The sequence below is a fragment of the Rhineura floridana genome, chromosome 1, assembly GCF_030035675.1.
Source record: "Rhineura floridana isolate rRhiFlo1 chromosome 1, rRhiFlo1.hap2, whole genome shotgun sequence".
Taxonomy (NCBI): domain Eukaryota; kingdom Metazoa; phylum Chordata; class Lepidosauria; order Squamata; family Rhineuridae; genus Rhineura; species Rhineura floridana.
In genome coordinates, this window is record NC_084480.1 from 51,349,757 (window position 1) to 51,371,029 (window position 21,273).

At 42.3% G+C, this 21,273-nt stretch overlaps 1 protein-coding gene across 2 annotated transcripts in view; it reads left to right on the forward strand.

Moving 5' to 3' along the window:
* The window catches only part of MSH3 (mutS homolog 3), a 154,401-nt gene that overhangs the window by 101,012 nt on the left and 32,116 nt on the right, over window positions 1–21,273 (forward strand). For both annotated transcript variants that reach the window (XM_061621677.1, XM_061621669.1), the window contains 5 exons: window positions 5,057–5,225; window positions 10,893–10,957; window positions 14,980–15,096; window positions 18,409–18,516; window positions 18,774–18,888. In XM_061621677.1, coding sequence (XP_061477661.1) covers window positions 5,057–5,225; window positions 10,893–10,957; window positions 14,980–15,096; window positions 18,409–18,516; window positions 18,774–18,888 — 574 coding nt within the window. The remainder of the gene's footprint in view (window positions 1–5,056; window positions 5,226–10,892; window positions 10,958–14,979; window positions 15,097–18,408; window positions 18,517–18,773; window positions 18,889–21,273) is intronic.

Genomic DNA, 21,273 nt, shown 5'->3' on the forward strand with positions numbered 1-21,273 from the left:
TTTAACTTTTATCAGCATTCATTTCAAATCATTACTGGTTTCTGCTGGTAGTATGGTATTGTCTGCATATCTTAAATTTTTCTCCCTCCAATTTTCATACCTCCTTCATCTTGGTCCAATCCAGCTTTCTGTATGATATGTTCTGCGTATAGATTAAACAAATAGGGTGATAAAATACACCCCTGTCACACACCCTTTCTGATGGGGAACCAATTGGTTACTCCATATTCTGTCCTTACAGTAGCCTCTTGTCCAGAGTATAGGTTGCACATCAACACAATCAGATGCTGTGGCACCCCCATTTCTTTTAAAGCATTCCATAGTTTCTCATGATCTACTCAGTCAAAGGCTTTGCTGTAATCTATAAAGCACAGGGTGATTTTCTTCTGAAATTCCTTGCTCCGTTCCATTATCCAGCGTATGTTTGCAATATGATCTCTGGTACCTCTTCCTTTTCTAAATCCAGCTTGGACGTCTGGCATTTCTTGCTCCATATAAGGTAAGAGCCTTTGTTGTAGAATCTTGAGCACTACTTTACTTGTACGGGATATTAAGACAATAGTTCGATAATTACTGCATTCCCCGGGATCCCCTTTCTTTGGAATTGGGATGTATATTGAACGCTTCCAGTCTGTGGGCCATTCTTTGTTTTCCGTATTTGTTGACAATTTTTGTCAAAATTTGGACAGATTCAGTCTCAGTAACTTGTAGCAACTTTATTGGTATGCCATCTGTTCCTGGTGATTTGTTTCTTCCAAGAATTTTAAGAGCAGCTTTCACCTCACATTCTAAAATTTCTGGTTCTTCATCATATGGTTCCTCCATGAATGAATCTGTCATCCTTGCATCTCTTTATAGAGTTCTTCAGTGTATTGCTTCCATCTTCCTTTTATTTCATCTCAGTCAGTCAGTGTGTTCCCCTGTTGATTATTCAACATCCCTGGTTTCAATTTCCTTTTAATTTCTCTAATCTAATCTTTTGGGATAGGGCTCTTGTTCTACCCTTTTTGTTGTCCTCTTTTATTTCTATACAATAACTATTGTAATAATTCTCTTTGTCCCTACGTACTAGTCGCTGTATTGCTGCATTTAGGGTTCTAACCGTGTTTCAGTCTCCTTTTGCTTTTGCTTTCCTTCTCTCTTTAACCATTTTAAGAATTTCTTCAGTCACCCATTGAGGTCTTTCTCTTCCGAAATCTGGTCAGACTTGTACTTCCAGAAATTTGAATGATGGGAGGAATTCCATAATTAAAAGGGCACGCTTCTGCTCAAACCATTTGAATCAGGTGAACACATGGGTCCACATCCATACACCAACCCCATTAGAATTGTTGTAGAGAATGATATCTGCTTTGATTATATTGTTTAAGCATGTCCATGACCACTTTCACATGATACATTTATCCCGCTATTATAACACTTTAAACAGTCATGGCTTCCCCCAAAGAATTCTGGGAAGTGTAGTCTGTGAAGGGTGGTGAGAGTTGTTAGAAATGAAATGAACTGCTTTCAAGTCAATCCCGACTTATGGCGACCCTATGAATAGGTTTTTCATGGTAAGCAGTATTCAGAGGTGGTTTACCATTGCCTCCCTCTGAGGCTGAGAGGTAGTGACTGGCCCAAGGTCACACAGTGAGCTTCATGGCTGTGTGGGGATTCGAACCCTGGTCTCCCAGGTAGTAGTCCAGCACCTTAACCACTACACCACACTGGCTCTCGAGAGTTGTTAGGAGACTCTTATTTTCCCCAGGTAGCATACCATCAGGTGGGTAGTAGTGCCGCCTAGTGTCCAAAGGCAGAAATGCATGAGAGTCAAGAATTGAGCTGCTCTTTCTGGCTTGACTCCATTCCATTCCTGCCTTTGCCCTAGGGCAGCCTTTCCCAACTACATAAAAACATAAGAACATAAGAAGAGCCTGCTGGATCAGGCCAGTGGCCCATCTAGTCCAGCATCCTGTTCTCACAGTGGCCAACCAGGTGCCTGGGGGAAGCCCGCAAGCAGGACCCGAGTGCAAGAACACTCTCCCCTCCTGAGGCTTCCAGCAACTGGTTTTCAGAAGCATGCTGCCTCTGACTAGGGTGGCAGAGCACAGCCATCACAGCTAGTAGCCATTGATAGTCCTGTCCTCCATGAATTTGTCTAATCTTCTTTTAAAGCCATCCAAGCTGCTGGCCATTACTGCACCTTGTGGGAGCAAATTCCATAGTTTAACTATGCGCTGAGTAAAGAAGTACTTCGTTTTGTCTGTCCTGAATCTTCCAACATTCAGCTTCTTTGAATGTCCACGAGTTCTAGTATTATGAGAGAGGGAGAAGAACTTTTCTCTATCCACTTTCTCAATGCCATGCATAATTTTATACACTCCTATCATGTCTCCTCTGACCCGCCTTTTATCTAAACTAAAAAGCCCCAAATGCTGCAACCTTTTCTCGTAAGGGAGTCGCTCCATCCCCTTGATTATTCTGGTTGCCCTCTTCTGAACCTTTTCCAACTCTATAATATCTTTTTTGAGATGAGGCGACCAGAACTGTACACAGTATTCCAAATGCGGCCGCACCATAGATTTATACAACGGCATGATGATATCGGCTGTTTTATTTTCAATACCTTTCCTAATTATTGCTAGCATGGAATTTGCCTTTTTCACAGCTGCCGCACACTGGGTCGACATTTTCATCGTGCTGTCCACTACAACCCCGAGGTCTCTCTCCTGGTCGGTCACCGCCAGTTCAGACCCCATGAGCGTATATGTGAAATTAAGATTTTTTGCTCCAATATGCATAATTTTACACTTGTTTATATTGAATTGCATTTGCCATTTTTCCGCCCATTCACTCAGTTTGGAGAGGTCTTTTTGGAGCTCTTCGCAATCCCTTTTTGTTTTAACAACCCTGAACAATTTAGTGTCGTCAGCAAACTTGGCCACTTCACTGCTCACTCCTAATTCTAGGTCATTAATGAACAAGTTGAAAAGTACAGGTCCCAGTACCGATCCTTGAGGGACTCCACTTTCTACAGCCCTCCATTGGGAGAACTGTCCGTTTATTCCTACTCTCTGCTTTCTGCTTCTTAACCAATTCCTTATCCACAAGAGGACCTCTCCTCTTATTCCATGACTGCTAAGCTTCCTCAGAAGCCTTTGGTGAGGTACCTTGTCAAACGCTTTTTGAAAGTCTAAGTACACTATGTCCACTGGATCACCTCTGTCTATATGCTTGTTGACACTCTCAAAGAATTCTAATAGGTTACTGAGACAGGACTTTCCCTTGCAGAAGCCATGCTGGCTCTGCTTCAGCAAGGCTTGTTCTTCTATGTGCTTAGTTAATCTAGCTTTAATAATACTTTCTACCAGTTTTCCAGGGACAGAAGTTAAGCTAACTGGCCTGTAATTTCCGGGATCCCCTCTGGATCCCTTTTTGAAGATTGGCGTTATATTTGCCACTTTCCAGTCCTCAGGCACGGAGGAGGACCCGAGGGACAAGTTACATATTTTAGTTAGCAGATCAGCAATTTTTTCCTTTGAGTTCTTTGAGAACTCTCGGGTGGATGCCATCCGGGCCCGGTGATTTGTCAGTTTTTATATTGTCCATTAAGCCTAGAACTTCCTCTCTCATTACCACTATTTGTCTCAGTTCCTCAGAATCCCTTCCTGCAAATGTTAGTTCAGGTTCAGGGATCTGCCCTATATCTTCCACTGTGAAGACAGATGCAAAGAATTCATTTAGCTTCTCTGCAATCTCCTTATCGTTCTTTCCTGACCATTTGCAATGCTGGCTGAGGCTGATGGGAGTTGTGGTCCAACAACATCTGGTGGCCCACTAGTTGGGAAAGGCTGCCCTAGGGGGATCCTTCAACCTTAGCTCTCTGTCAGTGAGTCTCTTCTTTGTTGTTGCTTTGTCCTTGCTTTTCTCATTTCTTTCTCCTGTTTAATGTGAGTTGTTAGGAGAGTCTTATTCTCCTCACAGAGCTTACATTGTTAGAGTAGTTTAGCAGTCAATCCCTCTTCCCAGAGAATTCTGAGAAGCCATGACTGTTTAAAGTGTTATAGTACTGGAATAAATGTATCATATGAATCTAATCCATTTCAAGATTTACCACAGCATTGTGTTGTAAGTCCTCAAATGGAAACCACAGGACTTGCATGCAGCTGAGTGAGTGGGCTGGTGGAGAAGGCATAGATGGAGTAGTTATCTGTTCAATCCTTTTAGCATTGAAGTGAAGGGTTGTTGTCAACTAAGTCCTACTCAGAGTAGACCCATTGAAATGAATGAACCTAAGTTAGTCATGTCTATTAACTTTAATGGAATCCTGCCAGAGCTAAGTAGCCCGCTCTCCATAACTTGAATAGAAATGCAATTGTCTGCTAGAGGACAGCTGGAGCTCCCTATCCCTCCTCTGGCATCTCACAGCAGGCTAGTATTTTTTTAATGCTAGTAACTTTTGTGAGCTTACTTTATAAGACTGACCTGCTAGATTTTCTGACCATACTGAGAACTATCAGCCACTGCTCACATGGAAAGTTGGTTATAGGAGGGAGGAGCACAAGCACTGTTTGATTAATGTGCTTGATTGACCAGAGGTGGGACTCTCCTCTCAGGGCTCACAATTTGCTTATTGTAGGATGCTTGTTGTAAGATGTTAAAAATGTCTTAGAAATCATTTCAGCAGCAAATTAAAAATTTTAAACTGGGTAGGAAGGAGGACCTAAAGGAATAAGACAAGATGGGATGTTTGTTTGCAAATTAAGCTGCCTTCAGGACTTGCATAAATTACGTTTACTGTCATTCTGGCCCTGGCCTGATTCTGGAAGACTCATCTTCCATCAAAGAACTTTCAGTCCTGTATAGAAATCTTTTGAAAGTATTAGGCTTAATTTAAAAGTGGATGGATTTTATTTTATTCATTTTCCTTCTTTAGATAGTAAAATCAGTATTACACTGTTTTCTATTCAGTAACCTATATTATTATTGTTAGGAATGAACATATGTTTTTTGTTATGTATTCTTTTGGTGTTTACTTACTTTTTGTAAAAGAAGTTGGATTCTCTTTAATTAGAACTGGAGACAAAACTGAACTGTTTAAGGATCTTGAAGAATTTCCTTTAATAAGGAAGAGGAAGGATGAGATTCAGGCAGTGCTCCATCAGATCCAATTACACCTTCAGGATATACGAAGAATGCTAAATTGTTCCTCTAAGGATTATGTAACAGTGTCAGGACAAGAGGTAAGTTAAATATGTGCGTCATATTTTTTCTTTTTTCGTATGCCAGCATTTTATGTATTTTAGTAGACATATTCTGTGCAAGTGTTTTCTTTTAACCATCTTATTGGTTAAATTACTTTTAATAGTAAGTTTGTGAAGAATAGTTGACTTTGACCTCTGGTTTTTATTTGTAGTGATGTGATGATGAATACTTGAATAATAAACCATTTCTGTCAAAATACGGTAATTCTGTTTTGAAAATAAAGGTGTACGGTAATTTCACTAAAAGGGTTAAAAACTATTTCCACCTGTCTCCAAACCTACCTTGGTCAGTGGCTACAAGGAAGGCTGCATGTTTAGCATGGTTTACTCCTTCGTGGATTGTACCAGTTGGGGATCATTTTTAAGAATCCCCCTCCCTGCCCAAAGCTCTTCATATAGAAAATACATGGTGTTGAAAGATGTGTGGGTGAAGAAGAACAGGAGTCACTGATAGGCAGGAACTTGGGGAAAAGATGAGTGGACCAAGCATTGAATTTACAGGAAGAGCAAAGAGATTGGCCCAGAATCTCACAAAAAGCCTCAGGTTAAGAGGGATCTCGTAGTTTTGAGAAGAAGGGAATTAGATAAGCAAGGGCGATTTGGTGGTAGACTGTGGCCCAGGACGTCAAAGGAGAAGTTATATGGGATAAGTTCCAGAGTTGATTTGAAAGAAGAACAAAAACTGCAATCCTAGCCACAGGCCGGTGGGGGGGTGCTTAATGGAGCAACACAGCCAGCACTGAATCCTCAGCCCCTGCGCTTGCACCAGCCTAGGCAGAAGGTGAGGGAGCAGGAAAATATGCCTTGAATGAGGGTGTTGCCATCATATGGCAGCAGCAGTGTCCACACAAGATTCAGTGGATCCTGTGCCAGCCCTTTCTGTCCTCCAAAACAGTCTATTTCAGGGGTTTCTGCTGGCTACCAACAGTGGGGATGCAGTAGCTGTTTGGGTGCATTGGAGCACTCCTCACTGCAGGGCTTTCTCACCAATGGCACAGGTCAGCAGAGCTTGGTGGAAAGATATTTCTGCCCCATCCAAGCTCACCTGAAGGGTGATTTTCATAGGAGGTATCCCATCACGACCCTCCCAGTTGGAGGATGACTAGATATTTTCTCATGTGTTATATATTCCTGTTACGCTATTATAGTAAATTTTATAGTGAGGTCAAGACTGCTAGTTCTGTTGTTTCGCTATGTTGGAGTCACGTTATTATGAATGTTACTATTGTGTTATTTTCCTGCTGGCAGGCCTGTTGGCCTTGTTATTGTATTTTTAGATATTTCTCTTTAGACTCGCTGCGAATGAACTGGAGAGTGGAAGGGGCCTGACGCCCCTAGTCTTGACTTCAAAAACATTCTTGCCTTCGCATGATAGGTGGAGCTACAACCCGCAGTGATGGGATACCTCCTATGAAAATCACCCTTCAGGTGAGACCAATGGTACATTCTGCTTCTGCCATGTCATGTGAAATTTGATAATAGATAAAAGGGAGATAAAGGATACTTTGGACACAACCAGACTCAGTCTTAGTTGAGTGGCTGCAGGGGGCACAGGCTGCCACTGTGTCTCCTGCTGTCCACAGACAATTGTTTTATAGTTTCTTAGATTTCTGGATTCTGTGAATAGTTGCTTCAGTGATATTACAAAGTCAACTATGCTAAAGAGAACTTCTAAGATTCAGAACAGAGTTTCCCCCAAGCTCTTATCACTGTCATGGAGCAGAAAACAGAGATGCCCATTATCTGGTAAGCTGCTTGAAGCTCAGTGGTAGATCACATGCTTTGAATGTAGAAGGTCCTAGGTTCAATCCCTGGCTTCTCTGGAAAGGGCAGTGACAGGCCTGGTTCCAGGTTTTTGGGGACCCTTGGGTGTAGAAAATCAGTGGGCCACTTGTCCCTTCCCTTTCCAACTCAAATCACACTCCTTCCCCTCTTGGTCCCAGCCCTTTTAAGTAAAGGAAATCTTAACCAATAGTCTAAAATGGCGGAGGTGCAACAGCTACGGATGAGGGAGCTCCACCACTGACGGCTTTTATGGGGTAATTTTCTATATAAATGCCCCTTGTCGGAGGCTACAACATATTGGAAATACAGGGCAGCCTCCCCCCTCTTTATGCCGTCTCCCTTGTACCTGACCGGTATGCAGCTTGGTGCTTTCATCTGCACCAGGCTGCTGCCGCCGCCGCCGCCACCGCCGTTGCATTGAGCCGGGCTGGAGCTGGAGCTGGGCTGGGGCTGGGGCCTTTCGGCGGGTCTGGTGCCGCGGCCTGTCCCTGGGAACACCATGCTGTTGCGATGATCTTTCGGTGAATGCTGAGGGCGGGGGAGCGCCCCTGCAGCCGCCACTATCTTACCATCTGACCTCTGTCTGCTTGCCCTTAATATCGGCAGTATTTACATCTTAATGCCTTTGTTGTTGGCTTCTGAAGAGAACTTCCCTGTTAGTCCGACTTGAAGGGGTTTGTTTGCCGCGCCCCCCCCCTGCTGAATGTACTGGATGTTGGATGCTGAGATCAAGAGGGGGTGTTGTTTTTCGGTCTTGCATATGGACTCTCACTCACACCGGTCTTTGTGCAAGGGTGGGAAGACTCATATCACGAGTTTCCATCTGAAGGCGCACTTTTTGGACTATACAGATGAGAAGCCTTATTGTAACTGAGTTAGTCTCTATGTTATTGTTTAGCTTTCTTGCTTAGTGTTTGGTGTTTTTGATGTTTTATATGTTTTTTGCTTTGTACGTCGCTCAGAGTGGCTGGGTAGCCAGCCAGATGAGCGACTAAGAAATCGAATAAATGAATAAATAAATAAAATAAAAAACCACTATTATCAAAACAAAACAATACATGCTTTTGAATTTCACTTGTTGCCTTTCTAACTTCTTTGTGAGAAACATAATTTCTAGGTATAGCTTAATCAATCCTGTAGTCACTTTCCTGGGAGTACATTCCAATGAACTGGCACCAGTTTTCTCCAACAGGACTGCAGGGTGCACAGGCCCTGTATGCAGCTGCTGTCTCTGTGCTGCTGGGCACACTTCCTTTTCTTGTCCAGGCCCACTGAGCCCAGTCAAGCCTTCACACACCTTGGCTTTGGAGCCCCCCTGCTACTGCTGTGGCTGCTGAGCAGCTATAGCTTGCCCCACAAAAAGATGCCACCTCTTTCTCCTTCTCTGCAATCTAGCCTGGCTCAGAGGAGCTGCTGCACCACACTTTCCTTCCACCCAGATGGGGGCACCTCCTTTCCTGCTTTCTACTTCCTCAGGGCATTCAGGACGACTCAGAAGCTGCAATTGGGCCATCTCACTGTTGCAGGTCGCACCTGCAGCGGCATCTCCTCCCTCCTCATCCTGTCTCAGGAGCCACCTAGATATGTGGCTGCTGCTGACTGTCCTGGTGGAGAACATTTTAAGTGTTAATAGTAGAGAGATCAATTGGTAAGCCTAGAAAAGTTGAGGAGGCTCTCTAGGCTTGGCTTTTAATCTCTGTAGTATTTAACTGTTAAAATCAAATCAAATAAAGGAAGCGAGTGGGCATGGGACAGAGCAGCCTGCCAGTTCACGGAATTTGGATCGGATCACCTACCACTAACAGGTGCCATTCCTAGCATGAGGGACTCCTGTTAGCTTCCAGGCTCTTGGCAGTGCCTAACCAGGGTGACTGCTAGCGCTGAGCCTGGGCGGGGAAAAGACTGTCCAAAACCCTGGAGAGCCACTGCCAGTCAGTGTAGACAGTACTGAGCTAAATGTACAAATGGTCTGACTCAGTGTAAGGCTGCTTTCTATGTTCCTAAAACTGTGGAATTCTGCAGTGATAATGGCTAAAGGTGTGTGAGAGAAGCAATGATTGAGAGAAGATATTGTGGTCTGAGGAACCATGATTCAAAGATGAGTGGAAAGTGTTGGTTACCAGACTACTTTCAGCTCCAATTCTCGGAGCAGGTTATTGCCGTTAAAACTCTAGATCTGGCCCGTCCTCCATGGGCCATTTGACAATCTGTCAATCATCTGATGTCATGTGACATCAGGTTATTCAAAGTTCAAGCTGTGGGAGCAGGCAGAAAGTTCAATCTTAGAGATAAGAGCTACAGTGTTAAGACTGGAGATAAGGGTTATAGCCAGTCTTAGAGCTTAGACTGGAGATAGCAGATTTCTATTCCTGATATCCTGTGAGGTCAGGTGACTGACAAGTTGACGTGTTTGCCCAAAATGCCATTGTGGGCCAAATTTAAAGACTTGGCAGGCATAATTAGGGCCAGGTGCCAGAGCTTCCCATATGCTGACTTTCGCTTCATCATTATGAGAACAAGCTGCAGTGAGCCTTGGGCTTATGCACTCCCTCTTTGCCCTCTCCTCTTTCCCCATGGCAACGAGGAGACTGGTAGCTTTTGCTTTTGATTTTGATTAACCACAGTTTAGCATTAGGTCTGAACCCTAAATTATGGTTTGTTGAAAATAGTTAACCAAAATTTCTCCAAGTTCCTAATAAAAAGCTGCATTGAATCGAAAATGGAAGCAAAAACTTCTAATCTCCTCCTTGTGGCTAAACTTGAGAAGAATTAGGGGAATGTGTGAGTCCAAGGCTTGCTGCAGCTCATCCCTATAACGACAACCCATAGTTCTCATCATGTCTGAACAGAGTTTCAAGGTCAGTTCCAGAATCCAGCTTTCCAAGAGCGGCTTCAAATGGAAGACCTTCCTCCTAGTTGATATTTATTACATCGGGACCTCGACTCTTTCATAGAGCTACATTAATCAGTGTGGCACTTTCCAAGAGGTATGACAACACATGTAAAGGCAGAAGCCCTCAACTCCATCAGCCACAAGCCAACCAATAAACATTGGTGTTTATGTTTATTCCTAAACCAGGGTGGTGAACCTGGGGACCACATGCCAGATCTGACTCAGCCAATCCATAGTCAGTGACCTTCCAGCCCCTGACAAAATCAGATGCTGCTTATTTCCATCACAGCACTGGGATGAGAAGAATCTCTTTTCTCACCTCAGCACTGTGATAGAGAGGTTAGGGGAGTGCTGTGTGTGAGGGAGGGTGAGAGACAGAGAGCATCTGCATGTGCACATGTATGGTTACAACTACTTTGGTCATGACCGCTTTTGCATGAATGTTTGCATGCAGAGAGCTGGCTAACCTTAAATGTGGCCCTTGGCCTGAATAAGGCTGGCTGGCCTTGACCTAAACGGTATGAGACCAGGATATCTGAAAGACCATCTATTCCCATGCCATCCTGCTTGCCCACTGCACTGAACGTCTAAGACCTTGCTTTGCATTTCACCCCCTTTGGAGGTATAGCTGGGATGCAAGACAGAGGTTTCTTCTGTGTATGTACTTCTGTGGGTTTTGCATTATAAAATACAACATTTAACTTTGTAAAAACAAAAAGGAGTATTGTGGCACCCTGAAGACTAGTATTTATTGTGGCATACACTGTTGTGGGTAAGATGTACTGTATTTGATGAAGTAGGCTCTGGTTCATCAAAGCTTATACCACAGTTAAATTGTTAGTCTTTAGGGTGCCACAAGAGGAACATAGTTAATCCATTTAATATTTAACTCAGCCCTGGGACTGTGAATTGATGAAGGACAGGATAGAAATTGAATACATAATAATATTAACTCTGTGGTATTTTAGTTTCAGATTGAAGTCAAGCACTCGCTTATATCTTCCATACCACTTGATTGGATTAAAGTCAGCAGGTATGTAAAGATAATCTCAATATGATTGCCATTAATTTTGTTGCTTATTTCAGTGAAGCAGATAACTTGCAGGAAAACACCTTCAAGTTCTGAATGGTGGGTGGGGGAATTTTTTTTTTACATGCCTGAAACTCAAGGGCTTGAAATAAATATGCAATAGAACATATATATATAAATTTGCAGATTATAAACATGTATCCAATGCTCTTGGGTACAGTAATCAATTCTGGCATCAGCATTTAGCAAAGGGGGCATTTGTGGGGTTACACACATGCCAGCAGAGCACACCAGACATGATATTTTGCCTGGCTCTACAACGACTTGAGTCCCCTGCAGTGGCCAGTCTCCACCTCGAGCTAACTTGTTGGCTTACTTGATGGTGGCCATCAGTTATGGTGCCACCACCAAGTAAACCCACTGATGAATGAGTGTGTCTGAGAGCAAGGTGGGGACAGCCCCTCCCCATAGCACATTCTGCCTTATAAATTGGGTTTCCTAGCAGCAGCGGAACTGTAATGGGCTGCTGCTGCTGGGTAAGCATGCTCACTTGTGAGCACCCTGGGGAGAGATTGGGGCAGCCAGCTGCCAGCCTCCCTTCATTCATTCTCACTTGCGGGCTTATTTGATAATGGCAGCCCATTACAGGGCTACCACCACCAAGTAAACCTGCTTTTAATCCAGTGGGCACTGCATTACAGGGAGGCTTGAAGACTTACCCACTGACAGCAGCACTGTAATAGGCTGATGCCATCAGGAAAGCCTGCTCTCAAGGAGGAAGGGGTCCAGGTGATGAGATGTACTTCACATTGGGTTGACACTGGGAGGGTGTCTAGTTCAGCCTGCTAAGGGCCCCTCGAAAGCTCCATCCAGGCCTAATATTAATATATATTTAGGTGCAAGAGTTAGGTGTGTGTCTGCAGTACATTACTGTTACCTAATGTAATCAATTTTCTTACTATATTTATTCAGGGCTATTCTGTCAGATAGATCTAAGATATATTTGGACAGCTTTTCTCATCATTTATATAGAATTTTAGTTAATACGTTATTCTACTTTAATGTAGCTTTAATTTATATTGCATAGCTGTTCTTAATGTAACAGAAGGATAAAACTAGTTTTCCCTCTGCATGGTTTGGGGTGGATAAACTAATTAGTACACACCTTCTCTTCTTCCTTCTATTTTTTAATATATATATACTAAGAATGTAGTCTTATCAGTTATGTACAGGTACGTCCCACTGACTTCAACGTGACTGTACTGTAGAATTACAATCTTGTATTATTACTGATTTTGTTTCTAAAATAAAAAATGTGCATCTCATAAATTAAACTTTGTAAGTTGAAACAGATCTGATTCTAAAGCAAAAGATAAATATTACAACATACACCAGTTGGAAGGATACATATGTGGTAATATAATCTTGGACTTGGCACAGCAGAATTGTTACAGTTTTGTATGCACAAGAATTAAAGTCTGAGCTATATTTTACCCATTGAAACTTGTGTTGGAATTATAGTCTTGAAATATTATGTGTGTGACCACAAGGATTGTTTTTTAAAGATGTTTTATAGAAGTTTTTAGTGTTTTATCACCAGTTTGCCACTTTGAGTTCCTTCTGGGAGGAAGGGCGGGATATAAATTAATAATATACTAGTTGTGTGCCATGGGACTTCCTTGAGTTATCATGGTTACTGAAGAAGGGATGGAATATGCATTTTGCATAGTAAGAATAAGCAGCAGAAAGCCGACTTTTGAATTAATGCTGCTTCTGTAAAGGGCTCTTGGTATGTTATTAATTAAGCATACTTTTCTGAAGGTCTCTTGGTATATTCTTGATTAAGGATTAAGAGAGAGTGTGTGTGTATAAATAAAAGATTTTGGGCGGTATTCAACTACATGTTTGAGCTAGTGCAAGGATCAGCACTAGTGTAAGGGGGTTTCCTCCCTCTGTATGTAACGTACACCATCCCAAAATTTGGATTAGGAGAACTCCTATAACAAATTTAGGGGGTTTGCAGGGGGAGGAGAGAGGAAGGTTTTTCAGTTGCACAAGGACTTATACAGCTTGTGACCAAGATAAATGGAAGATTGGCTTACCCCTTATAAACCCATTTGATCACTGTGCCCTGCAGGTGAGGGCGTCCTGTACATATCATCCTATTTGGAGGTCCGTTCCTCATAGCATAGGAAACGGACCTTTAGTGTTGTGGCACATATCCTTTGGAATTCCCTTCTGTTATATATTGTATTAGACAGGCACAAGCTCTGTTATCTTTTTGGCACCTACTGAAGACTTTCCTCTTTCAACAAGCCTTTTAAGTGGAGACCTTGTCCCAGTCTCCCTCTGTGCTGGAATTGCTTTTTAAGATGTTTTTAAAGTTGTTTTTTAAATGTGTTTGTTTTAATGTGTTTTAAAGACTTTAAAAAAAAGATGTTTCAGAGTCCTTTTGTGCTTTTGTTTGCTGCCCTGGGCTCCTTCTGGGAGGAGGGATGGAATATACATTTCATAAATAAGTATAGTCTGAATGAGAAAATGCTGCCCATGTAAGAGCAGGATATACATATAACAAATAAATCACTGGGGGGGGGGGAAGCTGTCTCAAGGTTCATAACATGCCACCAATATGGATATCTGCATGGAATATAGTCAAGACATGGGTGCACTGTCACAAGAAATAAGAAATCACTAGTTACTTTCAGTGTATGTCAGATTTCAGTGTTGCAGAAAGACATTGAACGTTGTGTTTTCTGTTACATGTGAAAGCATTGCGTCAACTCCATAGGGCGTAGTTTGGAACCAAAAAGCAGCAAACATGAGGGGGGGGGAAGAAACAAAAGAAATTTTGGGGGGAAATTGAAATATATGCAATACTTTTCTTATAAAAATAAAACTTACTTTTACAGCATAAAATGTATTTGTTTTATTTTCTTTTTTCCATTGTTTTCATTTTCTTTTATTGTTAAATCTTCAAATAAAAAAAACATGTATTTTGAATATACAGTTGTACTGTTTGTACAATTAATAGTCCATAAAATGACTTGAGTCACACTTCAGGGAGTTTCCTTAAACAAAAATGTCTTCAGTGGTCACCTAAATATTAAGATGTTATGTGTTTATCTAATTTCAATTGGTAACTGATTCCAGAGGGCTGGAAGTGCAGTGATAACAGCCTAGTTTCTAATACCTAACAAGTGCACCTTTGGAGAGTATGTGGCACCCTCAGTAGTAGCCCATCTGAGGATCCAAGACTAAGGCTGCAGTTTTATTTACATTTACTTGGGCATGCATGCAACAGCACTTGATTGGACTTACTCCAAAGTAGAAATATGACATTCAGGAACAAATATTTTCCTGGTTTTCAAGGACTTTTTAAAAACTACTGTTACTACTGAAAACCTGGAAACTTTGAGGAACAGTGCAAAAATCTTATGAAATATTTAGTCATTCTCAATATTGTAGAATGAATGAAATGCTTTAGAAAGCTTTTATGTAAGAGATACTAGGTATGGGTAAACCAGTTTATGTAAGCAGATGGACCAGTGTTAAATCTTGGTCTCCATGCAGTCCTCAATACATATTTCCTCTTCTTTTTATTCTGTTATTCTGAGAAGTATTATGAACAATTACAAAGAATTGTATTATGAACAATTGAAGTATTATGAGCACTTTCAGTGCTGTGTACATTTAGTTAAATTGTATTTCACATTTTGTTACATTTTGTTTATAAGAATGGGACCTCAATGTAGTAAAAGTGTATACTTTGTTGTTCGATATGTGGTACACATGATATGTGCTACAAGTAAACTATTTGAGATTATATGAGCAGTAGCTACTTCATCGAGAACATTTCCACTTTAGATAGTATGGATCATACTCTTTTTCTGTATGGAGATTATTTCTGTAGAGAAAAATTATAATGTGTGAACTGGTCCTACAAAAAGAACCAATCTGATTTTTACATATTCCTGCATGAATGATTGCTTAGTAATGTTGATTTCCTATTTGGTTTTCTCTTCTAGCACAAAGGCCGTCAGCCGTTTCCACACTCCTTTTATTGTAGAAAATTACAGGCGTTTGAATCAGCTACGTGAGCAGCTAGTCCTTGACTGCAAAGCTGAATGGCTACGCTTTTTAGAGTGAGTTTACAAATTCAGGTTTGCTGTTGAAATAAGATTATAAAATAGGTTTCAAAATATAAGTAGAAGACGATTATGATGCTGCTGCCAAATGTTTGACTGTGTGCAGCTTGCCTTGCTTATAGAGTCGCTTGCACTTCAGTATTTTTGAATAGCCGTGACTGATTGGAGTGCTTATATAATATTTTACAGTTTTTAGAAAATAAGCAAAAGGTAGCCTCATTGATCACAGGAACATAGGAGGCTGCCTTATATTGATTGAGACACACCATTGGTCTTTGTTGCTCAGTACTGTCTATACCGACTGACAGGAGCTCTCCTCAGGCAGGGTCTCTTCCAGCCCTACTTGTAGAGATGCTGGGGTTCGAACCTGTATGTGAAACAGTTGCTCTACCACTGGGCTATAACCTTATTACAAAATGATCTACCTGAAATAGAAGCCAATGCCTCTAGTTGTACCAGTGTACTCTAGCTTACTATCTGAAGCTGATTAACAGCATTGCACCCTGTGGGGTACAGGGCCCAGGGGAAACCACACTTTGCCTCTCATCTCATTGCCTGCATCTCCTCCCTGCCTCTGCTGCTGCTACTCTGCTTCATAGCAATGGGGTCCTCTTCTTCCCAGTTTATTTTTTGTTGTTTTTGGTTAGGAGTTGTCACATATTTATCAGTGGTGGTCTCTCTCCCCCCCCCCTTTACATTTTTTAATTTTGCTGCTGCTTTACTGGTGGTAGTGTTGGCAAGGCCTTCCACCACCTCCGTCCTGGCTTTGCTCTAAGAAGGGAGGAGGTTGACAGTCTTGCCAGGCAGTGGGGGGCAGCAGTGCTGGCCAGTCAGCAGGGCTATTAGCCTTGGCTGTCGGTGCCAAATGTGAGGCCCAGGGCAGTTGTCTTTGTGTGCTCCCTGTCCCAGGGATGGCCCTGCCCTATCACAATAGGAAAGAAAATGTTTAACTTAAAAATGTAACAATTCTATAATGAAAGAATACAATTATGAAAATAATAATAAAGTGACAGACTGTTCGTCTCCTTCCACCAATCACATGGTAGCCAGACAACTTCTGTAATAAAAGTTAAAGAAAAGCAGCAGCTAGGATGCCTCAGCATCATCACTCTCACATTGCTGGTAACACTTAACATACTCCTGCTCTCCCATGGCAGAGAGGGTTAAAGAGCTGGATAAAGCAGCTTTCTACCTTAGCCAGAGTTCTGTAGATCAATATTAGTTTCAGATCTTGCTCCTTGTTGGCACACTTACAGAATCCAGGGCTCCTTTTCAGAAGAGCAACTCCAGCCTTTGAAGGCATTTGAGTTAATTGGATGGGTTAAAAAACATACATTGTGTCAATGACTGACCCCCACATTTTTTTAAACTTTCAACTTGCATTGATTAAAGCTTAATTACTATCTTTATATCAAGCCTAAAATGGTTATGCACAAGTTAAAAACAAAAAAAGGCCTCGCCTTTAGACTTACAGCGTAAAGATAAATCAAAGAATGTTAGGGAAGAAAGCAGGAGTGGCTGGCGTTGTGGGGTGGGGTGGTGCTGCAGAGTTGCCATCCCAACAGCAGTGTGGTTCTCACTTGGATGTTGTGGGGGGGCAAAGCAGTAGCTAAGTCAGGGCTGTGCAGGTGCACTGACAAAAGTGCAAGATTAACTCTGCGGATGTGCTCCTGTAGCTGTCTAGCCTACTGTCAGGAAGGTGGTTCTGGGGCAACACCCTACCATGCTAGCTCTCCTGGAGAAAGTAAAGTAAAAGGTAAGAAGGGACTCTTGGGAAAAATAGCTGTGTTTTAAGAAAGCATTTGAATAATGAAAAAGAGGAAATGATCTGGTAGAAGGGGATTCTAGTAATTATTAGCTTCAAGGGAAATGGGATACAGGTAACAAAAAGAGGGTAATCTTAGTTCTAGCTATATGATTGGGTAGGTAGAATACCTCTGGCCTGCAAACCTCATTAGGGCCATTTGTGGGCACCAGTCTGGCCCATGAGACCTTTCCTCCAAAACCATGGCCACCCCCACACACACTTTGCATCATGTGACATCACAAGTGGGGTAAATAGCAATACAGCTGACACTGTACAATTGGGAGCCTTAAAGTGTGCTGTGCAATGCTGTCACTGCTAGTCGGCTGATCAGCAATGAGAACAAGTCCGCTGCTATCAGCTGCACTACCAAGTTCCCTAACACAGCCAGTTCTTGCAGAAAGCAGGGCTTGGAGCCATTGTCTATCAGCTGATGAGTAATAACTTCAAGCCTCGCTTGGATTTTTCTTTGTAGCACATATTGCTGTGCTACAAAAGAAAAATGGGTCACCTAACATCATAGTGACTTCAGGTGATTGACCATACGTCTGTTGAAGTGGCCTTCACGGATGGGGGAACCCAGGATTTGGACTGCCAACTGGATTCGGTTCCCAAACCCTGTTGTGAAGGGTCCAGAGAGAAACAGAGAAAGAAGAGAAGATAGAGCAAGTGGTAGAGCATCTGCTTTGCTTGCAGAAGATCCCAGGTTCAATCCCTGACATCTCCAAGTAGGGCTGAGAGAGACTCCTCCCTGAAACCCTGGAGAGCCACTGCTAGTCGGTGTAGACAATAATGAGCTAGGTGGACCAGTGAACTGACTCAGTATAAGGCAGCTTCCTATGTTACAGTAATCAGTGGGTACCCATGGCATGTTCAAGAATGAAAATATAAATTAAGGCTACTCAGAAGTTGCCAGTTCTTTTAGAAAGGATCCAGACTTCCTATGAGCAAAGTTCTGGTTCATAGGATGTTCTGCTGGAAAAAGAGGGAGGCTATTTTTGCAGATTCCTAATGCCCCATGAAAAGTTCCTTCATAGGGTCGGAAAATGCTCCAGATCAGTGTGGGAGATGGCACTGGGGGCTATAGGGATAGGGGGAATGACTAGAATTCGCCTTCCCCCTTCATACAGTAGGAGCCTCCACTGGTTAGAGCTCCTTCTATGAACAGGAAGTGCCGTGTCTGAATCCATCCATATATGTTCTGGTATCTGTGTTCTTGTTTTAAGGTTTCACTGTAGTAATTCATAACTAGAGGACAAACACTTTTTTTTAAAGAGGGATTCTTTGACTTTTTGCAGTACTCATTGCACAGTTAGTATACCTGCTCTAGATGGTCTAATTTTGTTTATTCTTTAATGGATAGTCCAAACCATTTATATAGGAACCTTATGTAGTAATCTTTTAAAACAGGGTCAGTGGTAGCACTGGATAGGAACAATTTATCCATATTAATATTCTATTCACTTCTTTCTTCCCACCCCATCCCTATATTCATCTCTGTATAGTCATTTTAGTGACCATTACAACTCAGTCTCTAAAGCTGTGGGTCACCTAGCAACTGTGGACTGTATCTTTTCCTTGGCTGAAGTTGCCAAACAAGGAGACTATTGCAGGTAATCATTATTAGCTTTGCTGATTTTTTTTAACAGAATACAAAAATAACTGCTGTGAAGAATCTGTTTGCTGTATCTTAAGACACAAACAGATTCTTCACAGTATCAGATTGTGTAGTTCCTGTGTAGGATTGATGAAGTTACATTTCCTACAGAATGTGGTCTGATTTGCTTCAGTTTGAAAAAGGCAGATACCTGATTTCAGATTCCTCACCCTAAACTCCATCTAACGTGCTGTAAAACAATTTTATTTTCAGACCCGTCATAAAAGATGGAAGGTCAGAGATAGTGATAAAAAATGGGAAGCACCCCGTGATTGATGTGTTATTGGGAGAGCAAGAGCAGTATGTTCCAAATGACACACATTTATCGGTAAGTATGGTATAAGGAATTGAAATTTATTTATTTCATTTATTTATTTCATTAAACTTATAGACCGCCCCATAGCCGAAGCTCTCTGGGCGGTTTACAAGAATAAGAACAGCATCAGAAATACAATATACATATAACAATATAAAACATTAAAATTTAAAAATGTTAAGATTAAAGCAGTTCCAACATATACTAACTAATTAAAATGCCTGGGTGAAGAGAAAAGTTTTAACCTGGCGCTGAAAAGATAGTATTTCAGATAGTATTTCTGAAAGTATTTCAGAAGACCATATTTTTGGTCTGGAAAACGGTGTGTGTCCGTCCGTCCTACCGGGAGGAAGGGCAGGATATAAATCAAAATATGAATGAATGAATGAATGCATGCATGCATGCATGCATGCATGCACTAGACCGGAGAGACAGAGAGAAAATATGGTTTCTTAATTTCAAAATGGCAATTACTGCAATCTCTGAAAATCTTTGACCATTACTTACTGGAAGAATGCAGAGGATGACATTAGAAAGGCTAGAGGATTTTTTTTTTATTTCAGATTACGAGTATTAGACTCAAAAGTTTTTATGTTAGCTATCAGCAGGGAAGACTGGCAGGAGGGCAGGATGCACTCCAGGCCCTTGTTTTCACCCCATATATCTGATGCCCATGCTGTACCTAGTGGGTGGGCAAGAGGCATGCAATTTAACTAGGTCAGAAAGGACTCTCCAGACAGAGCTGAGGATCCGGATTCTGATTTGATCGTTTTGGACGAGGAGTAATGGCTTGGTGTTTCAAAGTCTAAGGATGTGGCTTCTAATCACCTCTTCCACAATTCCCACTTTGCTTTGCAAGATAATAGAAGCTCTACATCTGAATTCCAAGGAGAAACTTCCTGTTCCCTCCTCATCCAGGGTGGCAGCAGTATGCCCAGATCCTCAACTGAAGTCCAGAGTGGTGAAGCTTCTGTCACTGTTTTCTAAAGTCATCAAATCTGAGTTTGATACACAGTAGTTTTGCAAGAAGTCTGTTCCCACAGCTAACAAGGATTTTGCTCTATAGCAAAACCTGATGACGCTTCCTCTTGTTAATGGGCACCTCGTGGGGCTAATGAGTCCTTCTGAGTATCCACAGTGTGGGACTAGTGAGTTCTTCTGTGAATCTGAAATTCTCCTATGCATGGAATGATGATATCAGGTGGGTAGGTAGCTCCACCTATAATAATAATAATAATAATAATATAAATTTTATTTGTTAGTCGCCTATCTGTCCGACTATTCGGACACTCTAGGCGACTTACAACAACGTTTAAAATACAATATACAATACAAAAACAATTTACAATTTATATCTGATATAAAACATCAATTAATACAACAGAAAGCTAATCCACCCCAAAATTATAGGCCTGCCTGAAGAGCCAGGTCTTTAAAGCTCGGCGGAAGCCCATCAGGGAGGAAGCATGTCGGAGGTCATAAGGGAGAGAATTCCAGAGGGTGGGGGCCACCACCAAGAACGCCCTCTCCCTGGTCCGCACCAGTCTGGCTGCTTTGACTGGTGGGACCGAGAGGAGGTCCTGTGTGGCTGATCTAGTGAGGCGGCCTAATTGATGATACTGGAGGCGGTCCTTCAGATAAACTGGGCCGAAACCGTTTAGGGTTTTAAAGGTCAGCACCAGCACCTTGAATTGAGCCTGGTAAACAACTGGTAACCAGTGTAGATCTACTAACACTGGAGTAATGTGATCTCGGCGACGGCTATGCTTAATCAAGCGTGCCGCCGCATTCTGTACCAGCTGCAGTTTCTGGACTGTTTTCAAGGGTAACCCCACATAGAGCGCATTACAGTAGTCCAAGCGAGAGGAGACCAGGGCAGAAGAGCACTGTTGATTTTTGCAGGAACTTCCTGTTCTGTGTAGCTCCCAGCTCAATTTCTCTTCTGTCTTCACACACAACGGTTGATCGCTCTCCCTGCTGTGAGTTCAGGCCTGTATATTGGTTACGTGTATTTGTCTTTATCTTTGTATTCTTCTTACTTCCGACCTTTCCCCCCTTTTAAACACCAAAAACAAAAAAGATTTTTCTTCTCTCCCCCCGGAGCCCTTCCGAGGTGTGAGGCAAGCCGAGAAAGGGATTCCCCTCTTTTCTTCCACCTTACCCACGCAAGGGTGAGAAGTTCATAAGGGATGCCCTACAGAGGACCCAGCACTTCTCCCCTCTGCCTAAATGGGCTTGCTACTGCCGCTCTTAGCCATTCACCCCCCTCATGGGGTCCTTATTGCCCGCGGAGATGGGAATCTAGTGGCAGCATTTCTAAGTCATCAACGCTCCCTTCCCGCCTCGGAGCAGCAGCCCGCTTCCACAAGCTTTGGCTTGCAGCACCCAGGCCGCAAG